This window comes from Poromitra crassiceps (assembly GCF_964638095.1).
Source record: "Poromitra crassiceps genome assembly, chromosome: 4".
Lineage (NCBI taxonomy): Eukaryota > Metazoa > Chordata > Actinopteri > Beryciformes > Melamphaidae > Poromitra > Poromitra crassiceps.
In genome coordinates, this window is record NC_139626.1 from 76,407,460 (window position 1) to 76,423,752 (window position 16,293).

The 16,293-nt window shown below is 43.2% G+C and overlaps 1 protein-coding gene across 1 annotated transcript in view; it reads right to left on the bottom strand.

The window, feature by feature from the left end:
- LOC310775947 (mitogen-activated protein kinase kinase kinase kinase 3-like) overlaps window positions 1–16,293 on the bottom strand; it is a gene marked incomplete at both ends in the record, with an annotated part of 120,504 nt that overhangs the window by 19,985 nt on the left and 84,226 nt on the right. Inside the window, 3 exons of the mRNA XM_083636070.1 lie at window positions 4,597–4,768; window positions 6,070–6,173; window positions 8,490–8,548. Of these exons, the coding sequence (XP_083492196.1) occupies window positions 4,597–4,768; window positions 6,070–6,173; window positions 8,490–8,548 (335 nt within the window). The remainder of the gene's footprint in view (window positions 1–4,596; window positions 4,769–6,069; window positions 6,174–8,489; window positions 8,549–16,293) is intronic.

Sequence of the window (16,293 nt, forward strand, 5' to 3'; positions counted from 1 at the left end):
AATAGTAGCTACAGAACATGTACTGTGCTGTGTAAACTGTACTGTATCACATAGCGTTTCAGACACACAAACTTTTCAACTTTCAAACTTAAACGGTGCGCTCCCAGCGCACGTACCGGCAGTGATCTACAGCAGTGGTTTTCAACGAGTGGTACGGGGACCACCAGTGGTCCTTGAGGGAGTGCGTTCCCGAGCAAAATTAGTTAATAGCGTCACAATCATTTAACCACTTAGCTTTGGCTATTTTTGAAGCTCTAGCAAGCTCAACAAGCTCATAGCGGCAGCGCGGCACCGAGTGCCGCACTATGAGCTTGAAGATCTGCTATTTTTGAAAAACCTTGAAAAAGTGTGCACATCTTTGAATATTTATATTTTTTAAAGCGAAAATTAACTGATATCTTTGCTTCTGGGGGTCCCTGGCACAAAATATTTTCAATTGGGGGTCCGCGGCCAAATGTGTATCAATTTAGGGGTCCTTGGCATGAAAAAGGTTGAAAACCACTGATCTACATTATAGCCTACAGTAGTACCATAACAAAAAACAAAGCTTACAGCGCTTGACGAGGCAATATCAATGGCTAAATTAAATGTGTTTTTTTAAAAGTGCAAAATAAAGTGCCTGTAACACAACAGTAAGCGCGTAAGCCTAAAGTTGCAGTAACACGGCTGCTTAAAATATACGGTAATCAGCCTACCAGAAAAGTCATTAATCCTCGTCTTCATCTTTTAGGCTAAGGTGCAGTACATGGCTGTAACCAGAAAAGTCAAGTCATTAATCCTCATCTTCGTCTTCTTCCTGCGTACTAAAACCACCAAAGTCCTCATCTTCAGTGTCGGAAACGAACAGGCTCAGGGTGGCTTCGTCAGCCACTCTCCTCTCTCCTTCGTTGTCGCTCTCAAAACCAACGAACTCCTCTTCGTCACTGTCGGAATCGAACAGCCTCTGAAGGGCCTCAGCTGTGGCGGCGCCCTCCTCTTCATCACGCAGCAGTCCAGCCTTTCGGGTTAGGTTCACTCGTTGGTGATCGTGGATGTTTTGAAACTCCTCCACGCTGTCAGGATCCACTCGCAAACTTGAGCGAAAGTTGCTTTTCGCATGCGACCAGTTTTGGTGAATGATTTATCGCCGCTAGTCATCCACGCCTCCCACTGAACGCGTAGTGCCACTTTGAACGCACGATTGACACTGATGTCGAGTGGCTGCAGATGCTTCGTTGTGCCCCCAGGAATCACAGCTGGAATTGAGTTTGTGCTCTTGATGGCTGCTTTCACAGAATCTGTTATATGGGCCCTCATGCTGTCCAAAACGAGCAAAGCTTTTTTTTGGCGAAATAATCCTCCAGGGCGCTTGACGTAGCACTCATTCAGCCACTCCTTCATTACGCTTTCCATCATCCACCCTTTCTTGTTGACTTTAAAGGAGATGCCGTTCGGGATCTTTACTTTTGGCATTGTAATCCGCTTAAAAATCACCATTGGCGGAAGCTTTAATCCAGATGCTGTGCAGCCAAGAACACAAGTGAAATTCGTTCTCTCGTGGCCAGTGGTTCTCAACGTGATGGACGATTCACCTTTCTTGTTAACAGTCCTAGTGAGAGGCAGGTCAAACGCCAAAGGCACTTCATCCATATTTATGATCTGGTCCGGTCCGATGGAATATTCCTCTATCTTTCTTTGTGTGAATTCGCCGAAGTTTGTTATTTTTTCCTGGTAGTCGGGAGGGGGTTGCTGACACACAGTCGTCCGCGCCCTGATGGACAGTCCCTTTCGTCTCATAAATCTGAAACACCAGGATGGTCCACCTCTAAAATTTTCAATTTTCATTTCGGTGGCGACTGTTTTGGCCTTCAGTCGGATCTGCACGGTGGAAACACCTCGGCCGTCTGCTCTCTGTGTGTTCACCCAATCTTCAAGAAAGTCTTCAAGTTCGGGCCATCTGCTTTTATTACCTCTGAAAGCTTTTTTTGACTTTTTGCATTGAGACAGTTCTTCCCGCTGGCGTCTCCAACGTCTCACCATTGACTCATTGATGCCAAGGGTACGTGCAGCAGCTCTATTTCCTTCTTTTACTGCCAGATTGACTGCCTTTAACTTAAAAGCTGCATCATATGCATTTCTACGTTTGTTTTCCATAATGAGGGTTTGTGCATGAAAACTTCCTTTGCACAAACTGTCTCGCTCTCGTAATGTCTGTCTGTCTTGCTCTCGTTCTGTCTCTCGTACCACTCTCGGTTACACTTTTACTTTTGCGCGCTACCTGTCTCACTCTTTTCCGGCCTCCAGCTTTTCCTGCTGGAGCCCGCCGCTTAAAGGTGGGGGGCGCGGACCGGCCATAGAGCCCATAGAGTTAAAGGTGGTGGACTGTAACCTGTAAAATCCATAGATTTAGGAGGTCCCCTAGTGGCCGTTAGCTGTAAAAATCCATAGATTAGCCGCACCGTTATATAAGCCGCAGGGTCGAAAAATGGGAAAAAAGGCGCGGCTTATAGTCCGAAAATTACGGTAGTCCTATGAGTATTCCAGTGTTTGTTGTTTGTGTCTGTGATGTTCCTAGTTGCCACAGTGCTGAAATAAAGACTATAGTTTAGGCGAAAATTGTGGAAAAATGAATGTCACTGACACTTTGAAGAGCCCATGTGACCTCTTTATTTGTCAGACAGACTTACAACTGAGCTCAAATGAAAGCTAAGAAGCTACCCTTTAAAATGCTGTCAAACATGTTCTCATAGAACATGAGTAAAGGTCCTGAAAATCTGCATAGAATAGGGTATGCATCAGCGCCTAGAATCAAATTTATTGTAAGGGCTGGCTAACTTCATGAGCTGATAACTGTGACAAAGCTACCATTCTGCAAAAGCTATCATACTAAAATATCATCTAAAATCATGATTAGAATTTGCCCACTTGAGTGGTACCGATATGTGAAATTTTGGGGTTTGGCCCATGGACAACAAGGCCCGGAAACCCCTTCCGCCAAGGACCTCACCAACACCCCCCCCCCCCCCCACACACACACACACACACACACACACACAAACTCACTACCTCCTCCTAAACTCAACTGAACTCCCCCTCCCCCATAAAACTGGAACTCATATCTAATTTAATGTCTGTTTAACTGTCTGGGACTGCAAATTCATGTAAATTCCCTGCACATTTAATGCCTATTTAACTTAGCCTGTAAATTTCATGTACATTCAATGTAAACTCTTATTTATCATCCAGAGAACACTTCACCACTCATGTACATATTGTATATATTTACTCGATTTGATTGCACTTGCAACTTTGTGATTGTCTTTAGTTATCTTCCTACTTCTTATCTCTGTATATTGATGTGACCGCTACGCTGCATACAGACACTAAGACAAATTCCTCGTATGTAACTTGCATACTGTGGCAATAAAAGTGATTCTGATTCTGATAACGCAGCTAGGAATAATGGAATAGGACTCCGGTTCTATTTTATAGGTTTTCTTCTCTGAACTGGGGCCATAATTAAGAGGGACGGCCGGGGGCATTCGTATTGTGCCGCTAGAGGTGAAATTCTTGGACTGGCGCAAGACGGACGAAAGCGAAAGCATTTGCAAAGAATGTTTTCATTAATCAAGAACGAAAGTCAGAAGTTCTTAGATGATCAGATACCGTCGTAGTTCCGACCATAAACGATGCCAACTAGCGATCGGGCGGCGTTATTCCCATGACTCGGCGGGCAGCGTCCGGGAAAACAGTCTTTGGGTTCCGGGGGGAGTATGGTTGCAAAGCTGAAACTTAAAAGAATTGACGGAAGGGCACCACCAGGAGTGGAGCCTGCGCCTTAATTTGACTCAACACGGGAAACCTCACCCGGCCCGGACACGGAAAGGATTGACAGATTGATAGCTCTTTCTCGATTCTGTGGGTGGTGGTGCATTGCTCCCGCCCGCCCGCACCTCGCCCACCCGCACCCCGGCCGCACCTCGCCGCTTCCTGGGGCCGTGGACTGAGCAATTGACACATTTCTGTGCTGAATGAGTGAATATTCAACAAACTGTCTGAGTCAGCCAGAGAGCCTACCTTAAATGGAAAGACAACTTTCTCTCTGCTGGTGTGACAGTGCAGCGCAAACAAGTTAATTCGTTGGCGTCGCACCAATTTTCAAATGGTTTGCCGTTTCCACCTGTATTCAGTCCACGCATATCGCCGCTACTTTGTCCCCCGGTCTGTCCTCTCGTTTTAACGTTACCGCGCGGTAGTTATTATAGATCCCACTGACCACAGGAGTTGAATTCCACTTGGCAAGACCTGCCCCTGTTGTCTTCTGACTGGCCAGTCCTCCTAATCGATGATGTAATCCTAGTTTCGCCGGACAACCCCCCCCCCCCCTCCCCCCCAATTGAGATGAAAAAAGCGGGATGTGCCGAAAAGCGCCGAGTTTGCATCCCTGTGAGATGTACCTGACTCGGGAGGTGTGGGGCAGGCAGAGTTGAGATGTACCTGACTCGGGAGGTGTGGGGCAGGCAGAGTTAGGGTGTACCTGGTTCGGGGGGTGTGGGGCAGGCAGAGTTAGGGTGTACCTGGTTCGGGGGGTGTGGGGCAGGCAGAGTTGGGATGTACCTGGTTCGGGGGGTGTGGGGCAGGCAGAGTTGGGGTCCAAGGTGTGGAAGCCGACAGGCTGGCTGGGGTCGGGTCCCCGGCTGAGACCCAGGCAGATCAGAGGGTACGGCTGCTCCGGCACCACCAGCAGCTCCAACACCTCCAGAGGACATGGAGGCTGGAAGTCCACGTTCTGGACACCAGGTGGAGACACGGGATGCCATTAAGGGACAATTACAGCTCTTTTCACCCTGAGCCTTATTGTGCATTAATGAGCAAACAAATGTCCTACTTGAAAATTTCAAAAAATCTCTATCCGGGATGAAAAACCCGTAAATGGCTTCTTCTTCTTTTTAAGTGAATGGGATTTGTTTCCCTTCAAAGATATCCTCATGATTTTCTACCAGTTTAATCTTCACATTAAAATAAATATTTGTTGTATGTATTGTTCAGAATGGCAACTTATTACAATACAACTAACAACACACAGGAATTGCCATATATTTATTAACTTAAACTTTCTGGACTTAAAGCAAAGTTAGAACTTTTGTGTCATCTTTTGTGTCATTTGTGTCATGGGGCGGCTTTAGCTCAGGAGGTAGAGCGGGTCGGCCAATGACGCAAGGGTTGGCGGTTCGATCCCCGCTCCCTCCCAGTTGCTGTCGCTGTGTCCTTGGGCAAGACACTTAACCCTCCTTGCTCCCGATGGTGTGTAGGCACCCTGCGTGGCAGCCTGCCGCCATCGGTGTATGAATGGGTGAATGTAGACTATCTACTCATTGTAAAGCGCTTTGGATAAAAGCGCTATATAAATGCAGACCATAGAGTTGAACTGACAATTAGGAATTTGAACAATATAGTAGAGGACCTGGCTCAGATATGTACAGTATGCACTTCAGTTAGGAGATAATTTCTCAACTGTTATAGACTAATATGACCCCTGCGAACAACTTGGGATGTGTGCCAAAATCTCTATACGGGGTGAAAAACCCGAAGATGGCCAAAATGGTCCTTTTGACACTACAGGTGAATAGGATTGAAAAAAATAAGAAAAAGTGTAATACAAAAAATATTTCTCTTAATGTGGATATTAAACTGGTAGAAATTAATTTGGATATCTTTAAAGGGGAAAAAATCCCATTCACTTAAAAAAAAGACTGCCCATTTTGGCCATGGCTGGGTTTTTGGGTTTTTGGCCCTGGATAGAGATTTTGGCACACATCCCAAGTCATATTGGTCAGGGGTCATATTAGTCTATAACAGTTTAACAGGGGTCATATTAGTCTATAACAGTTGAGATATTCTCTCCTAAATGAAGCACATACATATCTGAGCCATATATAACATTACGTTGTAGGAGCTGCTAGTCTCGATAGCAGTATCAATAACCTCGGACCTTATTGATTTCTGGGTTTTGATTATTGATCGATACCAATCGATACCGGGGCTCGATCCCCATCCCTACCCGTAAAGCAAATCCAACGCGCCTCTCACCTTGACCAGCATGAACCTCTGCATAGGCTCCACCCACTCCAGCAGGACCACGCTGGACTGGAAGGCTCCACCCAGGTACTTATGACCCGTGTAGGGGTTCCTCACTGTCAAGACACAACACACTCTCAGGCCTGGACAAACACTATGTTCACTATGTTCAGCCAAATTAAAGGATGGCTTTGCCAATTATCAACCCACTTTGTATCATTATTATAATATCATTAATATAAGCAGATGGGCAGTGTTTATTATATATTATTTTATTATAATATCATTAATATAAGCAGATGGGCAGTGTTTATTATATATTATTTTATTATAATGATACAAAGTGGGTTGATAATCGGCAAAGCCATCTTAAAAGAAACTCCATTGTATTGAGTCATTTTAAAGATATTTCATGTGTTGCTGAGTCAAGTGAGCCATGTTAAGTAGCCACACTGTTCAGCACATATGTATTTGACAAATAACCTCATTTTGTGCTCATGTTCAAAAAATAAGCTGCTGCTAAAATGGAATCAGGACATATGACTCAATAACTGACTGAGGATGAGCTGGCATGTTAACACATTGAGTGCCAAGGACGTCTGTGGACGTCCTAAAAAAAGTAACGAGAAGTGCCAAGGACGTCTGTGGACGTCCCAATATCATAATTCATATTATTCCATAATTCTGCTGTTTAAGGTCGTACCCAGCCAGTGAGCATGAATCCCTTCAAGGGATCACACGGCGCCACCTTAAAAATCTACACGTCAGCTGCGCCACCTTATAACCTTGGCGCTCAGATCCTTTACTTTGTGCAGGAGAAAGCCGTGATCAAAGAGAACCCGATGCATGCTGCAGCCAGAGCCATATAGATTGCTCTGTCTGCAGCTGACAGTTGGCTGCGATCCGCGCCCACAACTGAGCTCCTCTGCCTCTGTCTATCTGTCTGCAAATAGTTTCTCCACACGATTACCCGCCAGAAAGGCAGCACCCGACGCCGAACGGCCAAACCTTTTCCTGCAGTCCCGTTTGGCATTTCCTTGTCACGCTGGGATCCGCCCGGGAGCCGCCGTCAGCCGCCCGGCGCAAAAACGGAGGCTCCGAAAATAGACTGTGTGTGTGTGGGGAGGAGTTTGCAGCTCAGGGTGGGAGAGGGGGGTGGGGCACGCAGGCTGCACAGAACTACACCACGTCACTACATCAGAAAATATTAGCTAGAGTAATAATAATCATGAGTGCAAAAAGTATTCATAAAAGTGACTTTATCTTGAAAAGTAAAAAAAGACAGCAGAAAACCCTTGAAAGTGCTCTTATTTCAGAGGCTGTCATTTCATAATGGAACTGTCTAGAAACAAAATTTCTTCTTTGAAAGAAGCAGGAGTGTCCAATGTTTCATTAGAGTCCAGCCCTGTCCATATAGCCCTAATAGAAAAAATTCTATAGCTGTTTTCAACTGAATGGAAGTGAATCTGGCACAGGCTCCAGACAATTTTACTGAAGCGCTGTGGCACTCAATGTGTTAACTAGCTAGCTGTTAGCTACATGAGCTAAGCCGGCTGCTTGCTGCTGTAACTACTTCAATGGGCTCCAAACCCACTGAGTGAGCAAAAGTTTCAACTGTCAACCAGTTTGAGTCACGCTCTTTCCACGACGATATCATGTCAATGGTGGGGTAAGAGTTAAAGGAGCAAAACAATGAGCTGAAAACAAATGTGTTTAATAGAGGCATTGCATAATGGCTAAAACAGAAACAACAATATTCTCACACCTAATATCCCTGTATAGACGCATCTGTATTTTGTGTATTTGTGTATGTATTTTGTGTATTTGTGGATGTATTTTTGTGTATGTATTTTGTGTAAATGCCTCCTGTGGACAGGTGTTGTAAATTAGCATTTCGCTACAAACACTAAACCGTCCGGACTCCAAGCAGTCCACAGTCATTTCAGTGGGTGGGAGAACTTGCCTTGACAGACAACTCCTTCAGCCAATCAGCGTCGGCAAATCCAGTCCTTCAGCCAATCAGCACCGGATACAGTCAAATCCAAATTCACTCAGAAGAACGGCAAAAATGTATTTTCCGCCGAAAGAGTATGCTGGTACATACTCCAGTTCTTGTTTAATTGTTGTTATTGAGTCTATTTCTGCAATAACTGCACTTGTGTCTGTGTTTACTTTAACGTTAACGTTACTGCTCGAGCCGCAAAAATGGCCATTACTCATTGCCAGTTACATCCCTGATTGGCCAGTTACAATGTCAAGTATGAGGCAGGTTTCTGATTGGCCTGTGCACTTTGTAATTTCTGAAAAGGCCCGCCCTGCTGGAGGCCAGACGGTCTCACAGAACCAAACCAATGTGAGTTCATGTGATGGATGCTTCACCAAGCTAACAGTGCCAGTGTTTATTATGGGATAGCGACAGACACAGGACTCACCCACACAGCATTTCAGACAGCCTTTAGTGTCAGGGATCTTGTTGGAGATGGAAAACTTCCTGCAATCCAAAAAAAGAAAGAAAAAAAGCAAAAGAACAGAGAATTGAATAATGTATTTATAAGTCCGATTATGGAAGCATATCACATGGATAATTCAAATGGAAATGTAATATGGAAAATGTAATCTAAAATGGTGGCGTGTTGCTTTGAGGCTGACGAGGAGCTGTGAAACCTCATGAGAGTCTGATCATAACTAAGATTAGTTTTGGTATTTTTGGCCTTCTTTATACGGTTGGAAGTCGAGAGGGATAGACAGAGCAGAGAAAGAGAAGACAACTGGACGTTTGAGCCATTTACCCATGTTGGCTAGTAGAACTAGCTGGATGGTACACAGTTTTGACATGCGTGAACGCGACCTCTTCACACAGTAGAGCCTAGATCCTCTTTGCGCGGCTCGCGAGACGATGGCGGCTCTAGACTCTTTCATTGGCGGCTCGCAGCTGATAGAAATAATACAATCATGTCAAAACCATTCCCTCACTGCGGTGTCAAACAAACTGCGTGGTTGCCAGGTTTGTGGCCCTTTGAGCACCAAATGGGGGTTGAAACTCACCATATACCTGGCAACACTGCAAACAAGCCAATGCCTCGTGGAGGGACTGGGTCATGGCAGGGACGCAGAAACAGAGCGCTTCAGGTGTGAATGACAGGGCGTATTGTTGCAGCTGGCATTTCCTCGTCGTTAACGAGAAATGCGCAAGCTGCAACAATCAAGTCACCAGCATCCCAGCGTCAGAGTTTTAACGATAAGCAAAGCAGCTGTCTGGAGGTTTGGAGCTGAATCCCAGAGAGAGACAGACTGAACATCAGAATGTTTTCATATATATTTTAATCAAGTCGGTGTGAATGTTTTCATCACTTTTATCATTTGTTTATATCGTTTATGTATGTATATATATATATATATATATATATATATATATATATATATATATATATATATATATATATATTATGTCGGTCTGAATGTTTTTGTGGTTTTTATAATTGTTTCTAACATTTTTATCATTGGTTCTTCTACATTTTTTATCATTGGTTTTATCATTTAATAAACTAAAAACTAAATCAAATGCTTACTGTGTGGTTTTGCGGTAAAAGTGGCTCTCCTCTTGACTTTGACCAGCTAGTGTGGCTCTCATGGAGAAAGTAGTGAGGATCACTGCAGTAGAGTAACAGTTGACACCTGCTGGCGGGAACTAATCGCGGTGCGTATGTACCATTTTAGCAATGGGCTTCTGAAATGTCTTGGATTTTTTTTTTTTTTTTTCAATTTGGAAATAAATTGTAATCCCGAATCTTTCATGTACCTGCTCAAGTACCCCTGGTTGGGAATAACTGGTGGAGAAGGTGTTGGTTGTGTAGGTGTTGGTTGTGTGTTGTAGGAGAGACTGATGGTTAGAAGGTGTTGGTTGTGTGTTGTAGGAGAGACTTATGGTTAGAAGGTTGTGTAGAAGGTGTTGCTTGTGTAGAAGGTGTTGGTTGTGTAGAAGGTGTTGCTTGTGTAGAAGGTGTTAGTTTTGTAGAAGGTGTTAGTTGTGTAGAAGGTGTTGGTTGGGTAGAAGGTGTTGGTTGGGTAGAAGGTGTTGCTTGTGTAGAAGGTGTTGCTGGTGTAGAAAGTGTTGCTTGTGTAGAAGGTGTTGGTTATGTGTTGTAAGAGAGACTTATGGTTAGAAGGTTGTGTAGAAGGTGTTGCTTGTGTGTTGTAAGAGAGACTTATGGTTAGAAGGTTGTGTAGAAGGTGTTGCTTGTGTGTTGTAAGAGAGATTTATGGTTAGAAGGTTGTGTAGAAGGTGTTGCTTGTGTGTTGTAAGAGAGATGTATGGTTAGAAGGTTGTGTAGAAGGTGTTGCTTGTGTAGAAGTTGTTGGTTGTGTAGAAGGTGTTGGTTGTGTGTTGTAAGAGAGACTTATGGTTAGAAGGTTGTGTAGACAGAGATTGTGATTTCTTTGGATGCTGAAAAAGCATTCGACCGTGTCGAATGGCAATACCTGTTCGCGGTCTTAAAACGATTTGGCTTTGGTTCATCATTTCTTACATGGATCAGGATACTATACTGTTCGCCGACAGCAGCGGTACGGACAAATGACACTATTTCAGATTACTTTCCGCTCCACAGGGGTTGCAGACAGGGTTGCAGTATCTCTCCTTACCTGTTCGATTTAGCAATTGAACCCCTCGCCATAGCGCTTAGAGCAGACAACGACATCAGGGGAATCACCCGAGACGGTAAATCCCATAAGGTATCGCTTTATGCAGATGACCTGCTATTATACATATCCCATCCAACAGAATCCATACCAAAACTACTGCTTACCCTGGATGACTTTGGCCGCTTGTCGGGCTATAAGCTAAACTACTCAAAGAGCCTGCTTTTCCCAATTAATCAAACTGGCGAAGACTACTCTATTTTCCGTTTAAGCTGGAGCGCAATGCGTTTACATACCTAGGAATTAAGGTCACTCATACGATGGGAGAGCTGCATAACTATAACTTTAAAATCTTATTACAACGAACAAAGCAGGATTTAACGAAATGGTCAACACTGCCAATTTCTCTAACAGGCCGCATTAATATAGTAAAAATGACTGTCCTACCTAAATTCCTCTATCTTTTTCAAATGATTCCCATATTCATACCCAAGGCGACCTTTAAGCAACTAGATAGGCTAATCTCGTCATTCATTTGGAACAACTCAAACCCCAGGATGAAGAAAATGTATCTGGAAGTTTCCAAGCAAGAGGGGGGCCTAGGCTTACCTAACTTCATCAGTTATTACTGGGCTGCTAATGTTGTAAAACTTATACATTGGGTATTTACACATGAGCATAATGAGGGCCCAGACTGGGTCCATATGGAGCTCTTATCTAACCCTTTACCGATGCTAACTTCTCCGTTACCATATAAATGTAACACACAATTAACAAACCCGGTGGTTAAGGCTTCACTCAGGATATGGCTGCAGTTTAGGAGGCATTTTAGACTAGGGCAGGCAAGCAGATTTTTCCCGGTAGCAAACAATCAATTTTTTCCACCATCTGTGTTAGATAACTCATTCCAACAGTGGCATAGAAATGGATTAGTGTTTTTCAGCGATCTGTTCCCAGATGGCATATTTGCACAGTTTGAGACATTTACTACAGACCATGAGATACACAGGTCTCAGTTCTTTAAGTACCTTCAAATTCGTAGTTGTGCTAGAAAAGTGTTCCCTTCATTTCCACACCTGCCACCCAGGAATCAGCTAGATTATATTCTGGAGTCTGACCCTTATAAGAAGAAACGTGTTTCTATTATCTACACAATACGACACGGTCTGATTCAATTTAAGGTGCTCCACCGGCTCCATTATTCAGGAGAGAGACTGGCCAGAATTTATCCCGCAGCCAACCCTGGATGCCCGCGATGTAGCCACAGTCCGGCGTCCTTGGGACACATGTTTTGGACATGTCGCACTCTCAACAGCTACTGGGAACAAATATTCAGTGTATTCTCACACATGTGTGGACAAACCATAGCCCCTGACTTCCACACAGCCATTTTTGGTATACCACCCCCAAACTGCAATGTTACAACTTTGCAGGCGAATGCCTTAGCCTTTGCTTCATTGTTAGCTCGTAGACTTATTCTTTTTAACTGGAAGTCAAAGAAAGCACCGTCATTTTCACAGTGGTTGAAGGAGGTCCTCTCTTTTTTGCCTCTAGAAAAGCTCAGATATAAAGTAAGCAGAGCCCGCGAGAGCTTCACTCTGACCTGGAGTCCGTTCATAGACTTTGTCGAAGAGTTTTCTTTTCACTGAAGGTACTGTCCAACTGGACGCAATCACAGTATATACAGACGTTCATATACACAGCCTTGTATTATTAATGACATGTATCTGAACTGAAGTGTGATGTCCCTGTCTAACTTTTTGTTTTTGTTTCTGTTTTTGTTTTTTTTATATTTGTTTTGTTTTCCCTTGGAGCCTTGGGGTGGGGAGGGAGGGGGGGTTTTTACTTCTTTTTCATGATGTGTACTATGTGCATATTTGTTATAATCTGAAAAACGAGAAATAAAGTATTAAAAAAAAAAAGAAGGTTGTGTAGAAGGTGTTGCTTGTGTAGAAGTTGTTGGTTGTGTAGAAGTTGTTGGTTGTGTAGAAGGTGTTGGTTGTGTGTTGTAAGAGAGATTTATGGTTAGAAGGTTGTGTAGAAGGTGTTGCTTGTGTAGAAGTTGTTGGTTGTGTAGAAGGTGTTGGTTGTGTGTTGTAAGAGAGACTTATGGTTAGAAGGTTGTGTAGAAGGTGTTGCTTGTGTGTTGTAAGAGAGATTTATGGTTAGAAGGTTGTGTAGAAGGTGTTGCTTGTGTATAAGTTGTTGGTTGTGTAGAAGGTGTTGGTTGTGTGTTGTAAGAGAGACTTATGGTTAGAAGGTTGTGTAGAAGGTGTTGCTTGTGTAGAAGGTGTTGCTGGTGTAGAAAGTGTTGCTTGTGTAGAAAGTGTTGCTTGTGTAGAAGTTGTTGGTTGTGTAGAAGGTGTTGCTTGTGTGTTGTAAGAGATATTTATGGTTAGAAGGTTGTGTAGAAGGTGTTGCTTGTGTGTTGTAAGAGAGACTTATGGTTAGAAGGTTGTGTAGAAAGTGTTGCTTGTGTGTTGTAAGAGAGACTTATGGTTAGAAGGTTGTGTAGAAGGTGTTGCTTGTGTGTTGTAAGAGAGATTTATGGTTAGAAGGTTGTGTAGAAGGTGTTGCTTGTGTAGAAGTTGTTGGTTGTGTATAAGGTGTTGCTTGTGTGTTGTAAGAGAGACTTATGGTTAGAAGGTTGTGTAGAAGGTGTTGCTTGTGTAGAAGTTGTTGGTTGTGTAGAAGGTGTTGGTTGGGTAGAAGGTGTTGGTTGTGTAGAAGGTGTTGCTGGTGTAGAAAGTGTTGCTTGTGTAGAAGGTGTTGGTTATGTGTTGTAAGAGAGACTTATGGTTAGAAGGTTGTGTAGAAGGTGTTGCTTGTGTGTTGTAAGAGAGACTTATGGTTAGAAGGTTGTGTAGAAGGTGTTGCTTGTGTGTTGTAAGAGAGACTTATATGGTTAGAAGGTTGTGTAGAAGGTGTTGCTTGTGTGTTGTAAGAGAGACTTATGGTTAGAAGGTTGTGTAGAAGGTGTTGCTTGTGTGTTGTAAGAGAGACTTATGGTTAGAAGGTTGTGTAGAAAGTGTTGCTTGTGTGTTCTAAGAGAGACTTATGGTTAGAAGGTTGTGTAGAAGGTGTTGCTTGTGTGTTGTAAGAGAGATTTATGGTTAGAAGGTTGTGTAGAAGGTGTTGCTTGTGTGTTGTAAGAGAGATTTATGGTTAGAAGGTTGTGTAGAAGGTGTTGCTTGTGTAGAAGTTGTTGGTTGTGTAGAAGGTGTTGGTTGTGTGTTGTAGGAGAGACTTATGGTTAGAAGGTTGTGTAGAAGGTGTTGCTTGTGTAGAAGTTGTTGGTTGTGTAGAAGGTGTTGGTTGGGTAGAAGGTGTTGCTTGTGTAGAAGGTGTTGCTGGTGTAGAAAGTGTTGCTTGTGTAGAAGGTGTTGGTTATGTGTTGTAAGAGAGACTTATGGTTAGAAGGTTGTGTAGAAGGTGTTGCTTGTGTGTTGTAAGAGAGACTTGTGGTTAGAAGGTTGTGTAGAAGGTGTTGCTTTTGTGTTGTAAGAGAGACTTATATGGTTAGAAGGTTGTGTAGAAGGTGTTGCTTGTGTGTTGTAAGAGAGACTTATGGTTAGAAGGTTGTGTAGAAGGTGTTGCTTGTGTGTTGTAAGAGAGACTTATGGTTAGAAGGTTGTGTAGAAGGTGTTGCTTGTGTGTTGTAAGAGAGACTTATGGTTAGAAGGTTGTGTAGAAGGTGTTGCTTGTGTGTTGTAAGAGAGACTTATGGTTAGAAGGTTGTGTAGAAGGTGTTGCTTGTGTGTTGTAAGAGAGACTTATGGTTAGAAGGTTGTGTAGAAGGTGTTGCTTGTGTGTTGTAAGAGAGACTTATGGTTAGAAGGTTGTGTAGAAGGTGTTGCTTGTGTGTTGTAAGAGAGATTTATGGTTAGAAGGTTGTGTAGAAGGTGTTGCTTGTGTGTTGTAAGAGAGACTTATGGTTAGAAGGTTGTGTAGAAGGTGTTGCTTGTGTGTTGTAAGAGAGACTTATGGTTAGAAGGTTGTGTAGAAGGTGTTGCTTGTGTGTTGTAAGAGAGACTTATGGTTAGAAGGTTGTGTAGAAGGTGTTGCTTGTGTGTTGTAAGATAGACTTATGGTTAGAAGGTTGTGTAGAAGGTGTTGCTTGTGTGTTGTAAGAGAGACTTATGGTTAGAAGGTTGTGTAGAAGGTGTTGCTTGTGTGTTGTAAGAGAGATTTATGGTTAGAAGGTTGTGTAGAAGGTGTTGCTTGTGTGTTGTAAGAGAGATTTATGGTTAGAAGGTTGTGTAGAAGGTGTTGCTTGTGTAGAAGTTGTTGGTTGTGTAGAAGGTGTTGGTTGTGTGTTGTAGGAGAGACTTATGGTTAGAAGGTTGTGTAGAAGGTGTTGCTTGTGTAGAAGTTGTTGGTTGTGTAGAAGGTGTTGGTTGGGTAGAAGGTGTTGCTTGTGTAGAAGGTGTTGCTGGTGTAGAAAGTGTTGCTTGTGTAGAAGGTGTTGCTTGTGTGTTGTAAGAGAGACTTATGGTTAGAAGGTTGTGTAGAAAGTGTTGGTTATGTGTTGTAAGAGAGACTTATGGTTAGAAGGTTGTGTAGAAAGTGTTGGTTATGTGTTGTAAGAGAGACTTATGGTTAGAAGGTTGTGTAGAGTAAACTCTCCAGAGTTTCTGAAGCTGAGGTAGGTAAACAACTTAAAAATTTGAAGCCTACGAAAGGCACAGGTCTTGATCTGATGCCGGCTAGGTTCCTCAATGATGCTGCGGAGGTGATAACTCCCTTCATCACCCACATCATGAACCTATCCATCACGTCAGGAACTGTACCAGTGGGTTTTAAAAAAGCCAGAGTGATTCCTCTTTTTAAAAAAGGGTGTAAAAGGGACCCAAACAACTACAGGCCTGTATCGATTTTATGTTCTCTGTCTAAAGTCTTGGAAAATCTAGTGTTAAAACAAATCAATGACTTTATTACAGAGAAACAGATTTTATATGAGTGGCAGTCAGGTTTTAGGAAATCCCATTCTACTGAAACATGCCTGATGTACCTCACTGATTTAATTAGGAGGGAAGTTGATGCAGGCAAGTTTTGTGGTCTAGTGTTGCTTGATCTTCAAAAAGCGTTTGATACTGTAGACCACGGCATTTTAATTCTTAAACTCAGAGCAATGGGTTTTAGTGTTTTAGCATTACGTTGGATCGAATCATATCTTACCCACCGTCTTCAAAGGGTGGACGTTAACGGAACGCTTTCTGAAGTTCAAGAAATGGGGTAGGGGGTGCCGCAGGGGAGTATCCTCGGACCCCTGCTTTTTCTTTTATATATTAATGATTTTAGAGCGGCGACCTCACCTGCCTGTAATTTGTTTCTTTATGCTGATGACTCTGTTTTAATGGTGTCGCACCAGGATAAATCTGCTGTAGAGAAAACTTTAAGTGCAGAGCTAGAGAGTGTTTGTGACTGGCTGTCCGACAACAGATTGTCTCTTCACTTAGGTAAGACAGAGGCCATTGTATTCGGCTCTAAAATTAAATTGTCTAAATCGCCCGGTCTTGTCATCAAGATTGGTGACATTCAAATTAATGCCAAAGATAAGGTAAGCTACCTTGGCTGCATTTTAGACAAATGCCTATC